The sequence below is a fragment of the Coffea arabica genome, chromosome 2c, assembly GCF_036785885.1.
Source record: "Coffea arabica cultivar ET-39 chromosome 2c, Coffea Arabica ET-39 HiFi, whole genome shotgun sequence".
In the NCBI taxonomy this organism is placed as follows: Eukaryota; Viridiplantae; Streptophyta; class Magnoliopsida; order Gentianales; family Rubiaceae; genus Coffea; species Coffea arabica.
Window position 1 is genome coordinate 24,649,353 of NC_092312.1, and position 17,570 is coordinate 24,666,922.

A 17,570-nucleotide genomic window follows, 5' to 3' on the forward strand; every position below is an offset into this window, starting at 1 on the left:
ATAATTAATTTAAATTTAAATTTAAAATATAAATTTTATGTGTGTGTCAATACATCAATAGTATACTATTATGTAATAGTAGTAATTATCTTAACTCCTGATTGAATGATTGACCACCAACCTTCCAAACTCCAAAGCTCAAATATTAAAATATCTCACGGGAACCAGCAGACCACTAGATGTTCTGTAGTAGGTCCTTAGCGCACGCTACTCTTCATCTCCAGAAAGCAAAAACCTTCTTCCTGCAACGAAAACCGTCCCTGCCCCATTTCTCTTCCTCCTGTCATCTGCTCCAAAGCCATGGGACAAATTCTTGACAAAGTCCAAGGTAAGATTAAGAATTTCAGCTTTTTCTTTTAGCGTTGTATAATAACATGCAAATACGAACTCACATGACACGCTGTTTTCTTGAATTCTTTGTGTTTTAGTTATAGCGATTGAACTGATTTTGTTCTTTTTGTCTATTAATCCAAGTGGGAATGCATTTGTTTGGTTATTTAATTGATGTAAGTGCTGATAAATGGATTATTTTCATCGCTCCATGAATAATTTTTTCTGGGATGTTACTGGATTAGTGAATTGTTTCCGAGTGCTGTGTTAAAAGTCAAACTTTTGGAAGCTATCATATTATTTAACTGACATCCTATTCTTGAAAAATTAGATGCTTATCTTTATTGTCTTGTTCATTTAAATAAGAGTTGCAACTTTTCACGGCCTAATGGTCTTTAGGTTGTACGTATCAGAAATAGGAACTTTCTTTTGCGTTTCTTTATTTTTCTGGGTTTGGTGGCGTGGTGGACTTGGGGTTTTTTTTTTTTTTTTTTGGGGCGGGGGAGGCCGCGGCGTGGTTGATGGTTAATTTGTTATTTCTTTTCCTTTTGAAAAGGAATTCTGAGGGGGGAAAAAGGTTTCTAGTAGTACCTTGGTCTAATTGAATTGGTTGTGAAGTTGGAGCACTTGATATGTATGGAGAATAATGAGGGCTTATAGCAGAAGATAAGTTGAATTATTTCAGCTTGTTCATTTGGATTTTGAGATCTGTATGTGATTTTATTCTAAGACGAATGAACATACCATTGCCTCTGTATAATCAATTTAATTTTCTCATTTGCTGGTGCAATTTAAAATCCCAAAATTTTGCTTCAATTTCACTGTTTTTTGTCATCTCAACAAATTAATGTCATGCTGCTGAATTATATGCATTTGTATAACGTTTTGACAATTTATTAAATGATTTTCTGCCTATCAGAATATGGGATTTTGCATAGGTTTCTCACCTTGTATTGATGTTAGGTTCTGATGGAGATCATTCATAAAGATGTCATTCTCTAACCCTTATGAAAATGGTCCCATGTTTTAATTCCAAAATCAGTGTATCGGTTTCTTGAGTTCTTTTTTTTCTTCCAGAGATTCAGCAAGCTTGTTTTCTTTTGAATTGGGATGTTTTGACTTTTGGTTGGATATGTTGTCTATGCTGCCATTTTCATTGTTTGACTTGGTGTCAAAATATTGTAATTTCTTTGCTTTTTCATGTGCTGATTTGATGAAACATATGAAAACCTTTGTTGCAGTTTCTGCAAATTCATTCTTGACTTGGTAGGGGAAAACAACTTGGTCTGGTTGCCTTACGTATGAGTCTTGCAATAATGTTCTAAGTTAAATAGTTTGGTTCATCTAAGGATCATGTCTTGCTAATGTAACTTGAATTAGTCAACAGCATCTGGCCATCTTGTGTTCACATTAATGGAGATGAACACGAGAGTTTTGGAGGAAATTGGAAACCCTGAATGAAGCATTTGGAGCACCATTTAGTTTTGTGCCTCTTTTGGACTGGGGATACACTCTTCCATAAACATACATGGATACATCCTCCTAGAAGTGTTGTGCTATAGTTCTAGTTAGTAAAACATTGTGTATTTTGGAAGCAACCGTTCACCAAGACAAAACAGTGGTACGTATTTTGAAAAATTTTTAAGGTTAAAATTAACTGTTAGCAGTTGTAACAAGGTGGAAATGGATTTATAACTCAAAGCAGTCTGTTTAAAGAATCTTGTTGCACTGTAGAAATCAGTGAGGTTCACTACATGGTCAAGTAATTGGGATGGTCTTTCTTTCTTTTTCTGGCTGGGTTTAGTATCATTATCTTTAGCCTACATCAGAGAAAATCATCAAAGTGCATTGAGATAACTAACTATTTATTGTGCCTGGTGAACTTGTGGTCATTTGGTCCAGCTTCCTTGTCTAGTTACCAGAGCATGCCAGCGTTTGTATGAGATTCACATTTTCACCACCTTATGCAGGTAAGGAATGGAGACAAAGGCAAATCAGAAAAATAACAGACAAGGTCTTTGATCGTTTCAAGAATGAACAAGGAAGGGCTAATTTGACATTTGAAGATCTGTATATTGCTGTGCTCTTGGTGTTCAAGTAAAATATTACTCCTAGACATATAGCAAACTCTTAGCATTCTGACCACTTATGGTATTTGTAGAAGTATTCTTATCACAGTTCAACTCTTTGATTGTTAGTGATATTAATAAGCGCTTGCCTGGGCCTCATTTTGATCCCCCCTCAAAGGAGCAAGTCAGAGCCTTGATGCAGGTGTGTAATACATATTGTTCTCCTACATCGTTACCTGAAGTACATAGCAACCAAAGTGCTTGTTAATGACTTAAGATAACATCTGCCATTTGAGTAGTTTATTACTTTATTACATATTCACTCTTCCTGAGGCAGTATTGACATTTTATTGATTGTGCAGTAAATTTGTTGAGCTTATCCTGACAATAGTATAAATCTGGCTGCAAATCTTATCATGTAACTGCCACCAACGCAATCTGGAAGTTTCTTAACAGAACAAATGATGATCTAATGTGACAGTATCCAATAACTGTTTTCAGACCTTTTTCTGAATTTAATCCATGTACTTGTCATAACTACATTGTATACAGGATACCTTCATCTTGGCCACCAGTTTTATGCTAGAGTAAACATTTAACCCGTGAGCTTTCTACTTTTTTGCAATATGATTAAAGGCCATAGCTCTTAAGCAATAAGAAGGATAGTAAGCATTCTGATTCAGCTGACTGTGTGAGAGTTGCTCTCTGTGGAATTCTGAATTGGTTATGTTGTTCAGGAGTGCGATATCAACCTTGACGGTGAATTGAACCGTGAAGAGTTTGTGAAGTTCATTCAACAGCTAACAAAAGATACATTCATCACGGTTAGTCAGGGATTGATCATCACTTTGGCTGTGGCACCAACTGTTGCTCTGGTGACAAAGAGGACAACGGAAGGCGTTCCTGGCATTGGAAAGGTAGTGCAGAAATTGCCTAATTCTGTTTATGCATCTCTGGTGACTCTTGCAATTGTTCTGTTCCAGAAGGCAGCAGCTCTGAAGGATTAGATCCTTAAGTCCTCTTGTAAATAAAAAGATACCAAGTAGCACTGAATACCTAAGCTAGAACTTCTGCGATTATAGTTTTCAAGCTTCTTATGTTTGTTGACAATACGTGCTATGGTTGGAATGTCTGGCAACAAACTTCATATATATATATATATATACTGAATTACTTTTGGCATGTAAAGGTAAATTATGGGCCACTTGTCCTTGTTTTGTTTCTTTCTTGGTGGCAAGATACAATCATCAAGATCGCTTTCATGCCATAATTAATCTTGCCCATTTTTGTGGGAGGTATTGGTACATATAGATGCATGGTTAAACTGTCTGCCAAGAAGAAGTCGAGCTTATTGTCAGTTTATCAGGAACATTAACATTCTAAGTCCGACAGCTATTTATATGGTTTTACATATTGGGTTTGACAAAACAATGCATTAGGAACCAATAGCATAGTCGCGTATCAAAAGCAGAGTCATCAATTGTATGGGCCAGCTTACTTCAGTAATGAAGGAACATGAAACAACCCTCCCCACAATTCGAACACAAAAGTAACCTAATAAAACTCGAGGAACTGTATTTGCATCACCAAAACATATGAATTTATTGACAAAAGACTTGGAAGAACAAACTAGGTGAGTTCCAAACCCCCGGAATAGATTAGATATCAGTAACTCTCTTTGTTAGCTCACATCTTCAATTCTGTTGTCCAGGTACCCTGAACACTAGGGTGCTTGGTAACGTGCCGAGTTTTCAATTTGACCACCTTTCTTCCAAGTGAATTTCTTAGCCTGGTTGCACATAGTAGTATGTCCTCGGGAGTCATATTTTTAACAGATACAACCCGCTCATTTTTGTTCCTATACAGTCCCTTCAAATATGGATGCTGACCACGATTAAGCTCCGATACAACCTCCAGCTGGGGGGAGATCTCTTTAAAAGCTGGCAAATGAGATTCCATAAATGCTCTAACACCTCGGCTACTCCCTCCCCAATCACAATAGCTAACAATCAGCTTATTTAACTGCCAGACACCTCTTAGTGCCATCTCAATAGAGTTTAAAGAGTAAACAATGAGCTTGGTTTTGGAGCTTGATTTTAATCACTCAGCTGCTGCACCTTGACTTTGGCAATATCCAATTGTTCTGTCCAATAATCAAACAACAGCAATAAGAAAAAAACAGTACTAGAATAAACACAGAAAATAGGAGGCAACCATGGAATTCAGTGGAAGATCTCTCACTCTGTTCTAAAGCAATTGCTTTCTGGATAGTTGTACGAAAAAGAATGTTCCCGTTTCTCTGGTAGACACCCTGAGAATCAAGCAATATAAATACTTAAATGGGTTAAAGGCTTAAGGCAACTTCACCATATTCGAATCATAATAATCTGCAGTTGGAGCAGTTAATTGTTGCAAACTAGACACAATAGGGCAGTCAAGTTCTTTCCAGACAGTGCTAAACTTGAATAGGAATTGACCATGGTTAACAAAATGAATTTAATACTCACTAGACAAATGTTATTTAGCTCCCCCATCCTCTGGAAAGGGATAGTATCAGAATTGTGCCTAATTTAATGAAACTCACCAACTTAGCTCAGATTCTAATCAGACCAAACTCAACCCTTAAGAAATCAAACCAAGCTTGAGAGTCAGATATATTGAACTTGGTTCAGCTATGTCCATCCACCCCTACCCCTAATTGGACCTCCATTATTCAAGAAGAAACACGCTTTATCTAGATCTTTATGTCTCAAGGCTTGGAGAAATAAACGAATGAGAAATGTTGAAAAGGTACTCATCTTCTGTAACTAAAAAGCTTAAAGGATATGCACCTTTAAATTCTCATCTAAATGTCTACTTTGTATTACCAAACAACCTATATGCACCATGGAGCACAAACTAAAGCACAAAATCCTAAGTTTCAAGACAAAAAATGGTTTTACCCCCTACTTATACTACATCTTTAGTCAATGTAACACAATACATAAGACAAACGAACTATAAAAACTATAACAAACTTAAAAAAAGTGAAAAACTATGGGACACGAAAGTTTCCACTTCATTAACAGAACAGATGCACAAAATTTTTTCCCCTTATAGAAACTTCCCACCTTTTCTCCACTCAACAGTAGTGGACTGCATGAACCCATAATCAAACATTGGCTTCTCATTTCTCTGCTTGGTAACTCAATTGTATATTACAAACTCACCAAAGAGAACAGTTGAACATTTTTCTCACTCTTTTATTTATTTATTTTCTTAGTTTTTGCTCCAAAACCTACCAAGCTTGTCTATGCTCTTCCCTTCTGCAGAAATCCTTCAACAGATCCTTATCGGCAATTAGACTTAAATCTATTTCAATATACAGGTTAAGGGTTAAATCTACACTAGTGTTTGTTCTTTCTCTATGACTGGACCCCTTGTCCTAATGATCTCAAGAGTCAAGGAGGGGAAAAAAGACAAGATTTTCAGTAGTCACAACCAGTCAGTCCCATCTCCTGACATATCTTAAGGAAACCACATAAAACTTCCAGCCCACTAAACTAAATCTTCTCAATAACTGTAAGTAACAAATTTCAAACGACAGATACATTTTCTCTTATTTTCTCTTTTGGACAGCCTGATACATGTCAATTACTTGCTCCATCTTCAGGGACCAAGAATTTATATACTCCTATACTCCCAAATGCCATCTTATAACATGATTTTTAACCAAAAAAAAAAGAGGAAATAACATATTTCTTTCCTACTTTCTTTAATCACATGCATACCCTTGAAGAGGATAGACTGTTGAGCTCAGCTATGGCAATTTCGTGACTCCTTATCTGTATTATTCAACAACAACAACAACAACGACAAAAAAACCATTAATATTTCTTGAATTTCTGACATTTATGAACAAACCCACAACCTAGAATTGAAAGACTTGCCTGTTTGAGAATGTCCCGGTGAGATTCTGCGGCGGCTGTGTTGGAGGGCTTTGGTGCAGACGATGAAGGTACTGAGGCCATACAAGTTGCACACTGACTTACTATCGGTGCGATTTTACGGAAACTCGTGCTGTCTTTAGAGGCTAATAGCGCCCCGCTTTTCTGAATTTTAGAATAGGTCCTTTCTTCTTTTCTTCCTTCTTTTTCTTTCCTCGTAACATTGACACACCTCTTGTAAGGCTCTATTGCATATTTTGTCTACTATACATGTTTTGGAATATACATGTTCGAATGCATTATGTGCAAACACAAAGAATTTTAATACTACATAAAGATTGTGGGCAATAAATTTAAATTATATAATACGATAATTGTGCATGCGGCACACTAACTTTCTTTCTTTGTAATATGTCTAAAACTGATATTTTTTTGATTTTTCTAAGTCCATGATGCAGTGAAAACTCCAAAGTTATCCATATTATGGTAGTCTTAATTAGTGTTTATCTTCCCATTGTTTTTGTGAAAATTTTGTGTTGAGTGAGATAAGTTATTGGCTAATGAATAATAAAGGGACTGAATTGGTGCAATTGATAAAAATCAAGAGAAAGTGAAACAAGTCGAATACAAAAGGACTAAAGCATAATTTTGTCCCTCAACTTTCTTACTCTTGCATTCTATCCTTCCTTGATTAGTTATCTAAGACTTCTCGTTTGGGAGTTGAAGATTCAGGTGAAAAAGAAAGGAAAGGAAGAGAAATATTAATTTTAACTTTTATTTAGGAGCTTTTTCGCCATGAAAAGTAAAACAAACTGAGGCTACAGTTTAAAAAAGTTTTCTGCCTAGTCCGTCAAAAAGGACTGAAAGCTGGCTGAGTTTTTATACAACTTTTTAAATGTTAATTTTATCATTATATGTCTACAACACAAATTTTTATTTACGTATCTATCCCCTTTTCTTCACTTTTTTTCTTTAAACTCCATACAATTCTAGTTCATTTGTTTTTTTTTTTTCCCCGAAACAATAACAAACTTGTATTAATCATGATAACCTTTACACTTTGGAGCAAAGGCTGTTCATTTCTATACAAAAAAGTGCATCAATAGCATAGAGGATTAATCCTTTCCCCATCATGTAAAATGGCTAAAACACAGTCATTAATTCTATTACTGACATGGTTATCATTCTTAGTCATAAGGCAAAAGGAGCACATGTAAAACAAAGCTCTTAAGCTCAGTATATCCTCAACTAGAGTGTGCATTTTGATATTTGTCACACTACGAGATTGGATCTGCTGGAGTAATTGCTTATTGCAGCTCTGGGTTATGATTTTCCTCCACCTCTTCATTGCCAGTTTGCTTATGACTAGCTTAATTGCCTCAACTTCATCCAGTTGTTTGACAGTTGTAGCTTCTTTCATGCATTGCCCAAGCTACCACTATGATATCCCCTTCGATCATAGCAGTCATACCTATGCCAACCTCATCAGTGTTCGGTCTCCTGTGAGTAGCAATACTCACTTTAATCAACTCTGCATCCTCCACTTCTGTCCTCTTGAGTTTGGTTAGCTGCTGTTTCTTCTGTGCTCATCTTCTCCGAATCTTTGTATGCTTGACTGTATTCCATCCACTCCTCTTGAGCTTTCTGCACTGTTACCATTGCATGTCTTTGTTTGTTGTTGAATTCCCACTCATTTCTTCACTGTTTTTCCTAGTTCACTTGTTTCAGTCCTTAGTATTTCTAGTTTATTTGCGTCACTCCGTATATGAAATGCCACTATCAACTCCTACCATCCAATTGATGCCTTTTCAGTCCTACAATTTAGTTAGTTGGCCTTATTCAACTATGGCGTTCTGGGAGAAATTTCACGTTCAATTGCTTCCTCTACCACGCCAAAACGAGCTCGCTTAGACCTGCTTTAAAAAGTTGTTAATTAACCACAGTCTAATAAGTTCCTGTATTGTAAATTCGATAAACTGCAATAAGAATGGATGGAACTAGTTTGCCAGGTACTAGCTTTATATTATGCTTTTTTAAGAATTTCCCAGTCATTCATCAAATCATCTTCTTGTGGAAATTTTTGGTCAGAAAGCCAGCAAATCAGCAATAAACGGCCAATCCAGCACTAATCAATATCCAGAGAGCCAATTTCTTACGGCACAGGTACAAATATACCAATATGATTGCGCTGGTATTAAGATTTCCATAATAACCAAAAAGGACTATGTACATGATCCAAACAACAAGCATCATTTGGTTTAGGTAGCTTTACACTTGTGAAACTGAAAACGATGAACTGAGCCAATTCCAGTCTGGAGAGTGAACGTCAATGAGCAATACAAAGAGACCTCCTAATTCCTTTCCCACCTAATATGCTTCCAAACCCCGACCCCCCCCCCCCAACAACCCACACCACTTCCCACCCCAATGCACGACATCCATCTGATCTTGTTTGGCCATGCTGAGATACATATAGAACAGTAGAATTTTAAAAACTTCCATCCCCGTGCATGCTAATCAAAGGCCCCTCTAATATCATCCAGGCTCTCTCCTAAAGATACTCTGCCAAAAAAGAAACAAACTTCTGATAAGCAGCAGCAACATTGAAAAGAAACAAAAGATAAAACAGGAAGGATGAAAGAGTGACAGATGATTAGGGATCAAGTGATTATCATAGTTAATTATAGACAAGTAAACAATGTAGAGATGTGTAACTTGAGATAAAAAAGAAATCATTACAGCTGTTGCAGAACACAGAGACATGCAGCTTATATTCTAATTACTGATGATTGTAAAGCTATCTTGATTGAGGGTGCAAACTGGTTTAGTATTTGGGGATATCTTCCTAGTGAATGGGCACAGTTTAATTTAGATTAATATTGGTCCCTCCACCATTATCACTGTCCCAAAAAAATGATCGTCTAATCTAAGCCACTGAATCCCACCGGCTTCAGGCCTCATGGGCCTTGCCAAATGCCTCCTGAAGTTGCGGTATAGAATTCTCCTGGTATAACCTGGCTAGTCACTGAAAACTCATTTTGTTACTAAATGAGAATTGTGCCTTTGACAGGATGTCCCTAAAGGGTAATGCAATGGAGGACATGGACTTGAGCTGGCCAACACAGTTTTCTTCTGAACTACTCCTCACTGGACCTTACTGATTCACAACGGGCAGCGGGTTTAGGGAATCCTCCCAGTATTAAGATAAAAATTCTCCAAAATATAATTCCCAAATATCAACTGCCACAGATTTCATCTACTGCCTTCCTCTTGTAATCCAAAACACTGTTGAGATCGTTTTGCTTCTTGAGCAGTAAAGCACTTTCATTTATGTTATCAATAAGCCTGTTGGTTATGTTATCATAACCATTCGACTTTCTGATGAATAAATCGTTTCAGCATGACACAGAGTCTCTTCAAATTTAAGGTTGAGTAACAGTTGAATTCCAATATTTCATGACATGCGGATTTTACTGGAATCAATCTCTACAAACTACTCAATTTTCAACTAATCTCTCCTCGCCTAATCATGCATTTCATTCTACCAAGACTTTGGAAGAAGAGGCCCTGATACTAGTTAATGTAGCTGCTAGAATTTTCTCATACTATTATTGTTTCTCTTACCTTACTCTTCCACCCTTGAGTCAACAGGCAATTATTTGGCTTTTCTCACCAAACAGTAAGCTTGTGGAGCTGTAGTGATGCAATTATTTATGTTTCACATCTTTTCCACAAATAGAAAAGGCAACGATTGATTCAATCTGAGTTTTGAAAGTGAAATGAGCATCATAAAATGTCGTAATGGATGCAAAACACATTTAAAGAACCCACAGGCAACATATTCTATCAATCATTCTGGATTAATTATCATCGTAGATGCTAATGCAGTTAAGCAAGGCACATGGCAAAAGAAACATTAAAACATGATATTCCATATAATTCTCCAGATATACAAGGCATCTGTCTTACTTGTGCATGCAGTACTTGTACTCTTGACTCCTGATGTAATCTTTTTCTCCTTCTTCCAACTAATTCAAGAAAACCAAAAAAAAGAAGAAAATTCAGATTAATCATCAGCCACCACAAAAATTGAACAAGCAGACCACAAGTACCATTATTAACATTCATTTTCCTTTTCCTTTTCCAAAAAGCAAAATCAACTAGATGCTACTATCAAAGTTCATACCAGTCCATTTAATCCTGAATCATCTCAAACAATGTAGTATCAAAACAAACTCTTTTTGCAATAAAATCAGTCAAATCGTAATTTTTTACATAAAAATCCATACAAAAATTTTCCAGACCGACTTTGATCCTTACCGGATCACTCTCATAGACGAGCTGATAACAGGTTGGTGAGAGGCAATTCAAGGCACAATTCTCCTTTGCTATCTTGGAAGATTTACATTGCTGACCCCATAATCCACTATTCACCAAAAATTGCACCATTCAACAAAAAATTAGACATACCAAAACACCACAAGACTAAGTAAAACACAATAAATTAAAGATAAAACAGAATGATTCCTTTCTTCTTGACTATCACCCCCTTTTAAGCCAAATAATGATAATTATACACAAAACCCGTCAAAAACCCCTAACTTTCCATCTTAAACGCGTATCTAATTGAGTTAGTCTCGAGAAATAGACACAATTTGAAAAAAGAAAAAAAAAACTTTCTTTAAACTGAAAGTACCTTTCGATGTCTGCATAGCACTGGTTTCTTCTCTCTCGAATCTCGGATTCCTCTCAAAAATAAATGAATAAGAGGAAAAAGATCATAAAACCTTAAAAATTATGTCAAGATCACACCTGACAGCAAAAAATAAAATAAAAGGGTAAACTTACAGAGATTGGCTGACGAGATTTAGCTGCTACATCAATGGAGGAAAGCAGAAAAACAAGAGCCCATATGGTTAAAACTATGCAACTTTTGTGTTGTTTAAGGAAACTCATGTTCTAGCTCTTGTTTATGAGGTTGGTTTTCTCACTCTGATTTGAAGCACTGGCTGGGGAAAACTGTGTAGTTTTATGGAAAGTGGTGGTGTTGGAAACTTGGAATGCTGAATATTTGCAGTTTTGTGCCCTCCGGATTAGTTTAATTTCTTATTTTCCCTTTCGTTTAGAAATTGGTGTTTTTGCTGACCCAAAGAAGAAAATATTAGTTTTATGTCCTTTTCAAATATGGAAAGGGAGAAGAATTCGTTTTGATGTTTTCAAAGTAGAGTATGCTGTATGCCTTGTATTTTTTTTCGTAACGGCACATCTAGTCTAACACAACATACTTCTACTCTTAAGGAGGGATGGAACCCTCGAGAGAATCTGACGGGAATTGAACCACTATCAAATCAGATGGGTGCACCACTCACCCGTATGAATTTAGAACAATTCCCATATAGAGGCACATTGATAGGAGGCAAGGTTTGAATCTCTGACCTTCCACTCCACTATTAATGTGACGGCCAACTCCTCTATTGGGAGTTGGTTATGCAGTATGCCTTGTAGATTTATAGTTTTTTTAACTAAGGAGTAAGGAACATTTTTAATATTTATTAATTAAAAGTAGTGTTTCTTCTGTTCACATCTATTTCTTACTTACACTAGCATAAAATTTTGATTTGTTACACACTTATTTCAATGTAGCTTAACTTGATTTCTTGCTCAAAATTATACATTCTTTTGATCTGCATTGAAGTTTCTCCAAAAAATTTATTCATCTACCACTAAAAAGTTATGCTAATTGCTGTAATTTAGAATCCCTAATTAGATTTGCTAATTGCCGTAATTGTGAATGGCATTGAGTTTAAAAGGTATATTATTTTAAGTCATGATTGAAATGAGTCTTTAACTAGAACTTTAAAAATTTATACATCATTGATGAAGTCGGGGGCAAAACTGAAAAGTAACCTTCGAGGTAATTTTCTTTTTGTAGGAAGATTGATTGGAAATTGAAGTTTTATTTGTGGGACAATATCTTGAATCATGGTGGTGATGGCTTTACGTTTTCTCTCCAAGGTTTTGATATCTACACAATTGATTCCAAAATAGAACTGCTATCAAGTCAAGTTGAGTTCAAATAGAGCTCGAGTAGTAGTGCACTACTCAACCTCTACTCAAGTAAAAATGCTGAGTTTGAGGTTGAACTCGAGCTCGTCAAATTCTTTGAAGTATAGTTCGAGTTCATTTTACCTTACTCAAGCTCAGGTTCAAATTCAATCAAATTGAGTTTAATCAAGTTTAATTAAGTTTTCAAGTTCGATTTTTTTATTAAATTTCATAATTTTTATAGATAAATACACTACTTCATAAAGTTTGATGAGTACTCGAGTTTTGATTTTTTCTACTGGAATTTGAATCGATTACCTTATCCTATAACTCGAACTCGACTTAAACTTGGTAAATGTTGAGTTCGTGTCGAGCCTTTTATCAAGTTACTATATTTCTAAACAAGTTCCTGGAAAACAAGTCTAAAGGTTTTCTTATTGGTGACATCAATATTGATGATAGTGACGATATTGATGCTAGTGACAATATCAATCATGACCTTGATATGGAGTTGGAGCTGCTAACTATGACGAATGCGCTAACTATGGATATGATGCCGGAAATAGACTGATTTTATATCATCATTCAATTTGAATTAGCAAAAACAATGTCTCCTTGCATAATATGAATTCCAAACATTTATGATTTGGATGTGAATGAGTCAAATTGTTCGAGTTGAATAGTTTGATTAATTTCCTATCCCATAACCTTCTTTCACTCCTAATTCCCTTCACTCGAAAACCTTCACTGTTTGGAAATAACAAATTTTAGAAAGCAAACTCGGACGTGGAATACTTCTTTTTGCTAATAATCTCATGATCGTACTTCAATAATAATTACTGCTTTGAAGAGACTTACAATTGTTTTTATAGTGAATTTAAAATGCTGATAGTATTTTATTTGGTTGATTCTAAGATTGTCTTCAAGACAAGATGCTCGATTTAGTTGCCGTTGCCTAATTCATCTACACCTGAGATAATTGTCACTTGTGATTATCCATTGACTGTAATGAATTAGTTTTCCATTTCCGTCTTTTAGAGTAGTTTAAAGCTCGGGCCGTTATGTGATATAACAAAATTTTGTCATTCATGATGTCAATTTACTCTTATTTCAGGTTGGTCCACGATAAAAATTTTTTTGTCCCTTACCTTGATATAATTCTCATGGCCTAGTTCTTTTAGTAATCCACAAATTTTAATTAGGAAAAGATTAAGCTACTTTTGTTTCCCTTCCCTACGGTTTATCTCTCATTCAGCTCATGGAATAAGAGTTTTTTTTTTTTTTTTCCTTAAACGTCTTACGATAATGTTCAATTCTTGAAACTAGCTATTTTTCTTTCTTGGCAAAAACTAAATAAGTAGAATTAGTTTTCTACTAGCAAAACTGATTTTTGCGTCAAAATGCATCACCATATACAACTCCCTTGATCAATATTCTCATAAAAAAGCTTCCCGCATTATTCTCCCCTTGTTTTCCTTCTTGAAAAATTTCATCATTACATAATTTTCTTGCAACTCAACCCTAGATCTGGAAGACAAATGAAACATTCTTGAACATCAGCTTCTTCCCAACAAAAAAAAAAGAAAAAAGAGAAAAAAAATTTAACCTAAAGACAGAGAAAGAAAATCCCAAAAGGGAAAAAAAAAGGAATAGAGGATCTACAACATCTATAGAGGGTGACAGGCCCTTGTGCAAAAAATTAAACAAGAATGGAGGAATCAAGGGAAGGAGATTGTAGGGTTCCTTTGATCTCTTCCATATTTTGTGTATGCGTAACGACCGGTGGAGTCCTCCTGGCTATGTATGTTTTCATGCCTTCAGTCTCTGAACCATGGTTTCCGATTGCAGCATTCATTTTGATAGGTGCCCCATGGATTTTTTGGGTTTTTACATATATATATACGTGCATAAAAGCTTGTTGTCGTCATAATGGTCTTAATGATCGAAGATTGTCAAGGAAGAGGAACGCCACGATTTCAAACAACGCAATGGCAAGAAATGAATCCATTAACGATCAGCCATCTGCTGCTTCTGCTGCTGCTGTGAATTCTCCACGCGAAGGAAAACATGTGCAATTTGGTGGTGTGGTTGTAATGGATAGCGAAAACAGCAATGGTCAAGAAAGCCACCAAGATCCATCGGTTGCCTCTTCTAAAGAATGCGAGATGCCATTACATTTAGGCGTTTCATCTTCATGATAGGAGTTATGGGTAATTCTTCCCTTTTTTTTTTTGGTCTTTTTTGTGGAATATGAGGATAGTTTGTATCGTGATCTCCTATGCATTAATAAGTGGAGATTAATCTTTTACTATCATGGATAGATAATGAGATTATTTGATGGAAATATCAGATGAATTGTTGAGAACAAATTGATAAATCTTGGTCGGCCAATGTGACAACATCTTTATGGTGTATTAGTATTTGGGACGTAAATTGTTGATGCTGATCATTAAAACTTAAGAAGGGAAACGACTACTTTTTCGATCCAGCTCATAGAAGAAAAGAAAAAAAAAAAAAAAGAATGTAATCCTGATCTCCCTTACTTTCTTGGATATTTTCTTCTTAGTTTCTCTTCATATTTTTCTTTATAATTTTCACTATTCCCATTGACATTCTACCTTAATTTGTTTTCGGTTGACCAACTCTTAAAATGGTTTTAGTTGTGCAGCTTAAGTCAATTTAAAGATGGGTTTGATGCATAATCTAATTCATTTGGAATTGTTTGTTGTTGTGTGTTCATTGTTGCAGCTCTCCTAGTTGAAATAAAATCTTTTTTCGTTTGAATCATTCCTTCAATTCTTCAACTGGCACTTACTGCAGCTTCAATTGAAAATAAACAAGGAAAAGGTTAAATAATCTTATAGTTTAAGATGCTTCATGCTGCAACTCTATGAAGATTTCAGCATCATATATAAAAGGCTTAGAAGCACCAGCTTTGATTTGTAAACCGCAACATATAAACTGAAAGCATCCATTATGCATATCTACCGTGGACTTGGATTAAATAAGCATCCAAATATTTTTGAGAGTTTAGCTATAAGGTATTTATCTTTCCTATTTAATTCTCTGTGATTTTTGTCATTTATGAATGGTATGTGAGGAGAATGTACAAACTTATGAATCTGGAATGAGTATTTATAGAAAAGGAATGGGACAGGGTTTAGATAAGTTTTGCACCATTTTGTTCGATTGGTGTAATTCTTACTATATTTGATGTAGTTCCCACTAAACTTGAATACAAACAAAATTCACAATGAAACCTAAATTGTTTGCATTTACACTAAATTGTATAAAAACTACAATGAGTGGTTGAAAGTACCCTAAAGGAATTAGTGAACTTCTTCAGTTCTTCGCTTCTTCTTAGCAGAGTTTACTATTAAAGCGGGTCAAAAATTTCAGGGGAGATTTCTTGCTATTTCATTCGGCGCCTTTAAAATTTAAAAAATTTTGCTTGGTTCCTCTACTTTAAACTTTTTCGTAACTTTTGAAATCCATTTCAAAATATAATATTAAAAATCTCATTTTCGAGAAAGGATACAATTTCAATCCAAATTTGTATTTTTCTTGTGCTTAATTATCATAACAGACTAAATTTATCTCTTAATTGATCGATATTGTTCTTTAATGAAACTTTAAAATTCTTTAATAGATAACAAGATCAAAAAATTTCTTTAATATTTTTGTGTCATTGATTTGAACAAGAAATGTTAAATTATTTAAAATTATGAATAATGACTTATAATACTCTTACAAATAAATTGCAATAATTTACAACTATGAGAATCTATTTTTGTATTAGCTTGAAAACAATACAAACAAATTTATATATAATTTTTAGTATCTTATATCTTTAATTTTTCAAGCCATCGATTTGGAAAAAATTATAAAATTGAAAAATATGTAAAAGATTTATCATAAAACTTCTTAAATTAACTCAAAACACAGCATATGAGAAAGAAAATATTATCTTTGTAATTTGCAAAAACTTTAATAATCATTCAAATATTAACGTTTGATATTTAAAAAACACACTACATTTTGTCTAGTTAGAATAAATCTTCATATCTTTTGTTTTTGTTTTTAATTTGTTATTATTAATATACTCATAATTGTGGTAATAAAAAGTTAGACAACAAAAGGGCGAATTTGGAATGAGAATATATTTACTCTCTCAAAATGAATTTTTTAATATTCTATTTTAAAATGGGTTATATATGAAACAAAATACTTAAAGTAAGGAAGCCAAGTAAGATTTTTTAAAGTTTGAAAGTCCCAAGTGAAACTGTCAAAAACCTGAGCAGAGGTTTTTGAAATTATCCCATTAAAGAATGTATATTCCATTATCTATTTGAAATTCTCAAATTAGACAAGACAAATTTTATTGGTCATCTGATGGGACAAATTCTTTTAGTCACAGAAGTATGTCAATGCATGATTGTCTTCCTGGTCCCTTCCCATTACCTGCTTGTACTTGCATGAAATACTTTCTCGTTAATAATGTATAAGATGTGCGTATTATGTCATTTCAATTTCTGCTAATACCATTCAATGTTTATAGGTGATGACGGTCACCAGATAATATCATAAATAATAATCTACCCCTTTTTTCTCTTTTCCTTTGCTAAAAATAGGAATTCTTCAGTTTTTAGAATTTCTGTGTTCCCCAGTCCCTTCTCAACTATCTAACTTTTTGGCTTTCTTTGTTCAAAAAACTCACACCACCAGACTTAATTAATACGAATCAGGGTCTGGTTTAATTTCAAATATTATTTCAACATCAAATGGTGTTCCTAAAATTTATGTGAAAAATTAAGATGACAATTAGAATAGTAGAGGATCTTGATTTTTGTTGGTAACTACTGATGTGCAGCTGCACAATAGGCGGTGGCCAACAATTGCAGAAAAAAATTTACAATTCACAAAGGTTTTGGGACGCGGTTGCAGCACAACATTTTGCTATTGCATGCTTTTTCTTAGTAAACGACATGTTGCCTTAATTCTTCTTTTGTTTCTAATTTTTCACCCTCGTAAATGAGAATACAACTATCCCACATCTCTCTTGGGGGTTAGGGGAGTTTGGTAGATAAGTCCCTGGACGTCCTCACAAGTTGCCGACTTTTGAGGATTGTTCGGGGATTAGGTTTATTTGTGAAATTCTTGTGGCTTCATAAGAAGATGAAAGAAAAAAACATTGCAGGGG

General features: G+C 34.8%; 4 protein-coding genes across 6 annotated transcripts; 2 read left to right on the top strand and 2 right to left on the bottom strand.

Moving 5' to 3' along the window:
- Positions 1-155: 155 nt before the first annotated feature.
- LOC113727024 (uncharacterized) lies at positions 156-3,581 on the top strand. The gene is made up of 4 exons (XM_027250980.2): positions 156-328; positions 2,301-2,427; positions 2,529-2,601; positions 3,137-3,581. Exons 1-4 carry the CDS (start codon positions 301-303, stop codon positions 3,404-3,406), a joined length of 498 nt encoding a protein of 165 aa, XP_027106781.1. The 5' UTR covers positions 156-300; the 3' UTR covers positions 3,407-3,581.
- A 277-nt stretch (positions 3,582-3,858) lies between these two features.
- On the bottom strand, positions 3,859-6,461 carry LOC113727025 (large ribosomal subunit protein mL43-like). 2 transcript variants are annotated; one of them, XM_027250982.2, is made up of 4 exons: positions 6,329-6,461; positions 6,170-6,223; positions 4,641-4,710; positions 3,859-4,542 (listed from the first exon to the last, which is right to left on the bottom strand). In XM_027250982.2, the coding sequence occupies exon 4, from the start codon at positions 4,443-4,445 to the stop codon at positions 4,086-4,088; it is 360 nt and encodes a 119-aa protein (XP_027106783.2). In that variant the 5' UTR covers positions 4,446-4,542; positions 4,641-4,710; positions 6,170-6,223; positions 6,329-6,461; the 3' UTR covers positions 3,859-4,085. The 2 variants fall into 2 exon arrangements, with proteins under 2 accessions (XP_027106783.2, XP_071931555.1); XM_072075454.1 differs by lacking the exon at positions 6,170-6,223 and having other exon boundaries at positions 6,329-6,438.
- Positions 6,462-8,495: 2,034 nt separating this feature from the next.
- On the bottom strand, positions 8,496-11,469 carry LOC113727026 (uncharacterized). Of its 2 annotated transcripts, none has more exons than XM_027250984.2 (5): positions 11,174-11,469; positions 11,022-11,062; positions 10,646-10,751; positions 10,295-10,353; positions 8,496-8,887 (listed from the first exon to the last, which is right to left on the bottom strand). In XM_027250984.2, exons 1-5 carry the CDS (start codon positions 11,279-11,281, stop codon positions 8,839-8,841), a joined length of 363 nt encoding a protein of 120 aa, XP_027106785.1. In that variant the 5' UTR covers positions 11,282-11,469; the 3' UTR covers positions 8,496-8,838. The 2 variants fall into 2 exon arrangements, with proteins under 2 accessions (XP_027106785.1, XP_027106784.1); XM_027250983.2 differs by having other exon boundaries at positions 11,022-11,071; positions 11,174-11,455.
- Positions 11,470-14,079: 2,610 nt separating this feature from the next.
- Positions 14,080-14,568, top strand: LOC113724137 (uncharacterized). The gene has a single exon (XM_027247074.1). It carries the CDS (start codon positions 14,080-14,082, stop codon positions 14,566-14,568), a length of 489 nt encoding a protein of 162 aa, XP_027102875.1.
- Positions 14,569-17,570: the final 3,002 nt, after the last annotated feature.

Excerpts from the sequence above, each read along its gene's own strand:
- LOC113727024 (XM_027250980.2), top strand. The coding sequence starts at position 301 with ATGGGACAAATTCTTGACAAAGTCCAAG. Across the intron at positions 329-2,300 it reads AATTCTTGACAAAGTCCAAG|GTAAGGAATGGAGACAAAGG; the intron begins GTAAGATTAAGA and ends CACCTTATGCAG. Across the intron at positions 2,602-3,136 it reads AAGTCAGAGCCTTGATGCAG|GAGTGCGATATCAACCTTGA; the intron begins GTGTGTAATACA and ends TATGTTGTTCAG.
- LOC113724137 (XM_027247074.1), top strand. The coding sequence starts at position 14,080 with ATGGAGGAATCAAGGGAAGGAGATTGTAGGGTTCCTTTGATCTCTTCC.
- LOC113727025 (XM_027250982.2), bottom strand. The coding sequence starts at position 4,445 with ATGGCACTAAGAGGTGTCTGGCAGTTAAATAAGCTGATTGTTAGCTAT.
- LOC113727026 (XM_027250983.2), bottom strand. The coding sequence starts at position 11,281 with ATGAGTTTCCTTAAACAACACAAAAGTTGCATAGTTTTAACCATATGG. Across the intron at positions 11,072-11,173 it reads AATCTCGTCAGCCAATCTCT|GAATCCGAGATTCGAGAGAG; the intron begins GTAAGTTTACCC and ends TATTTTTGAGAG. Across the intron at positions 8,888-10,294 it reads TACAAGTACTGCATGCACAA|AGTATCTTTAGGAGAGAGCC; the intron begins GTAAGACAGATG and ends CTTTTTTGGCAG.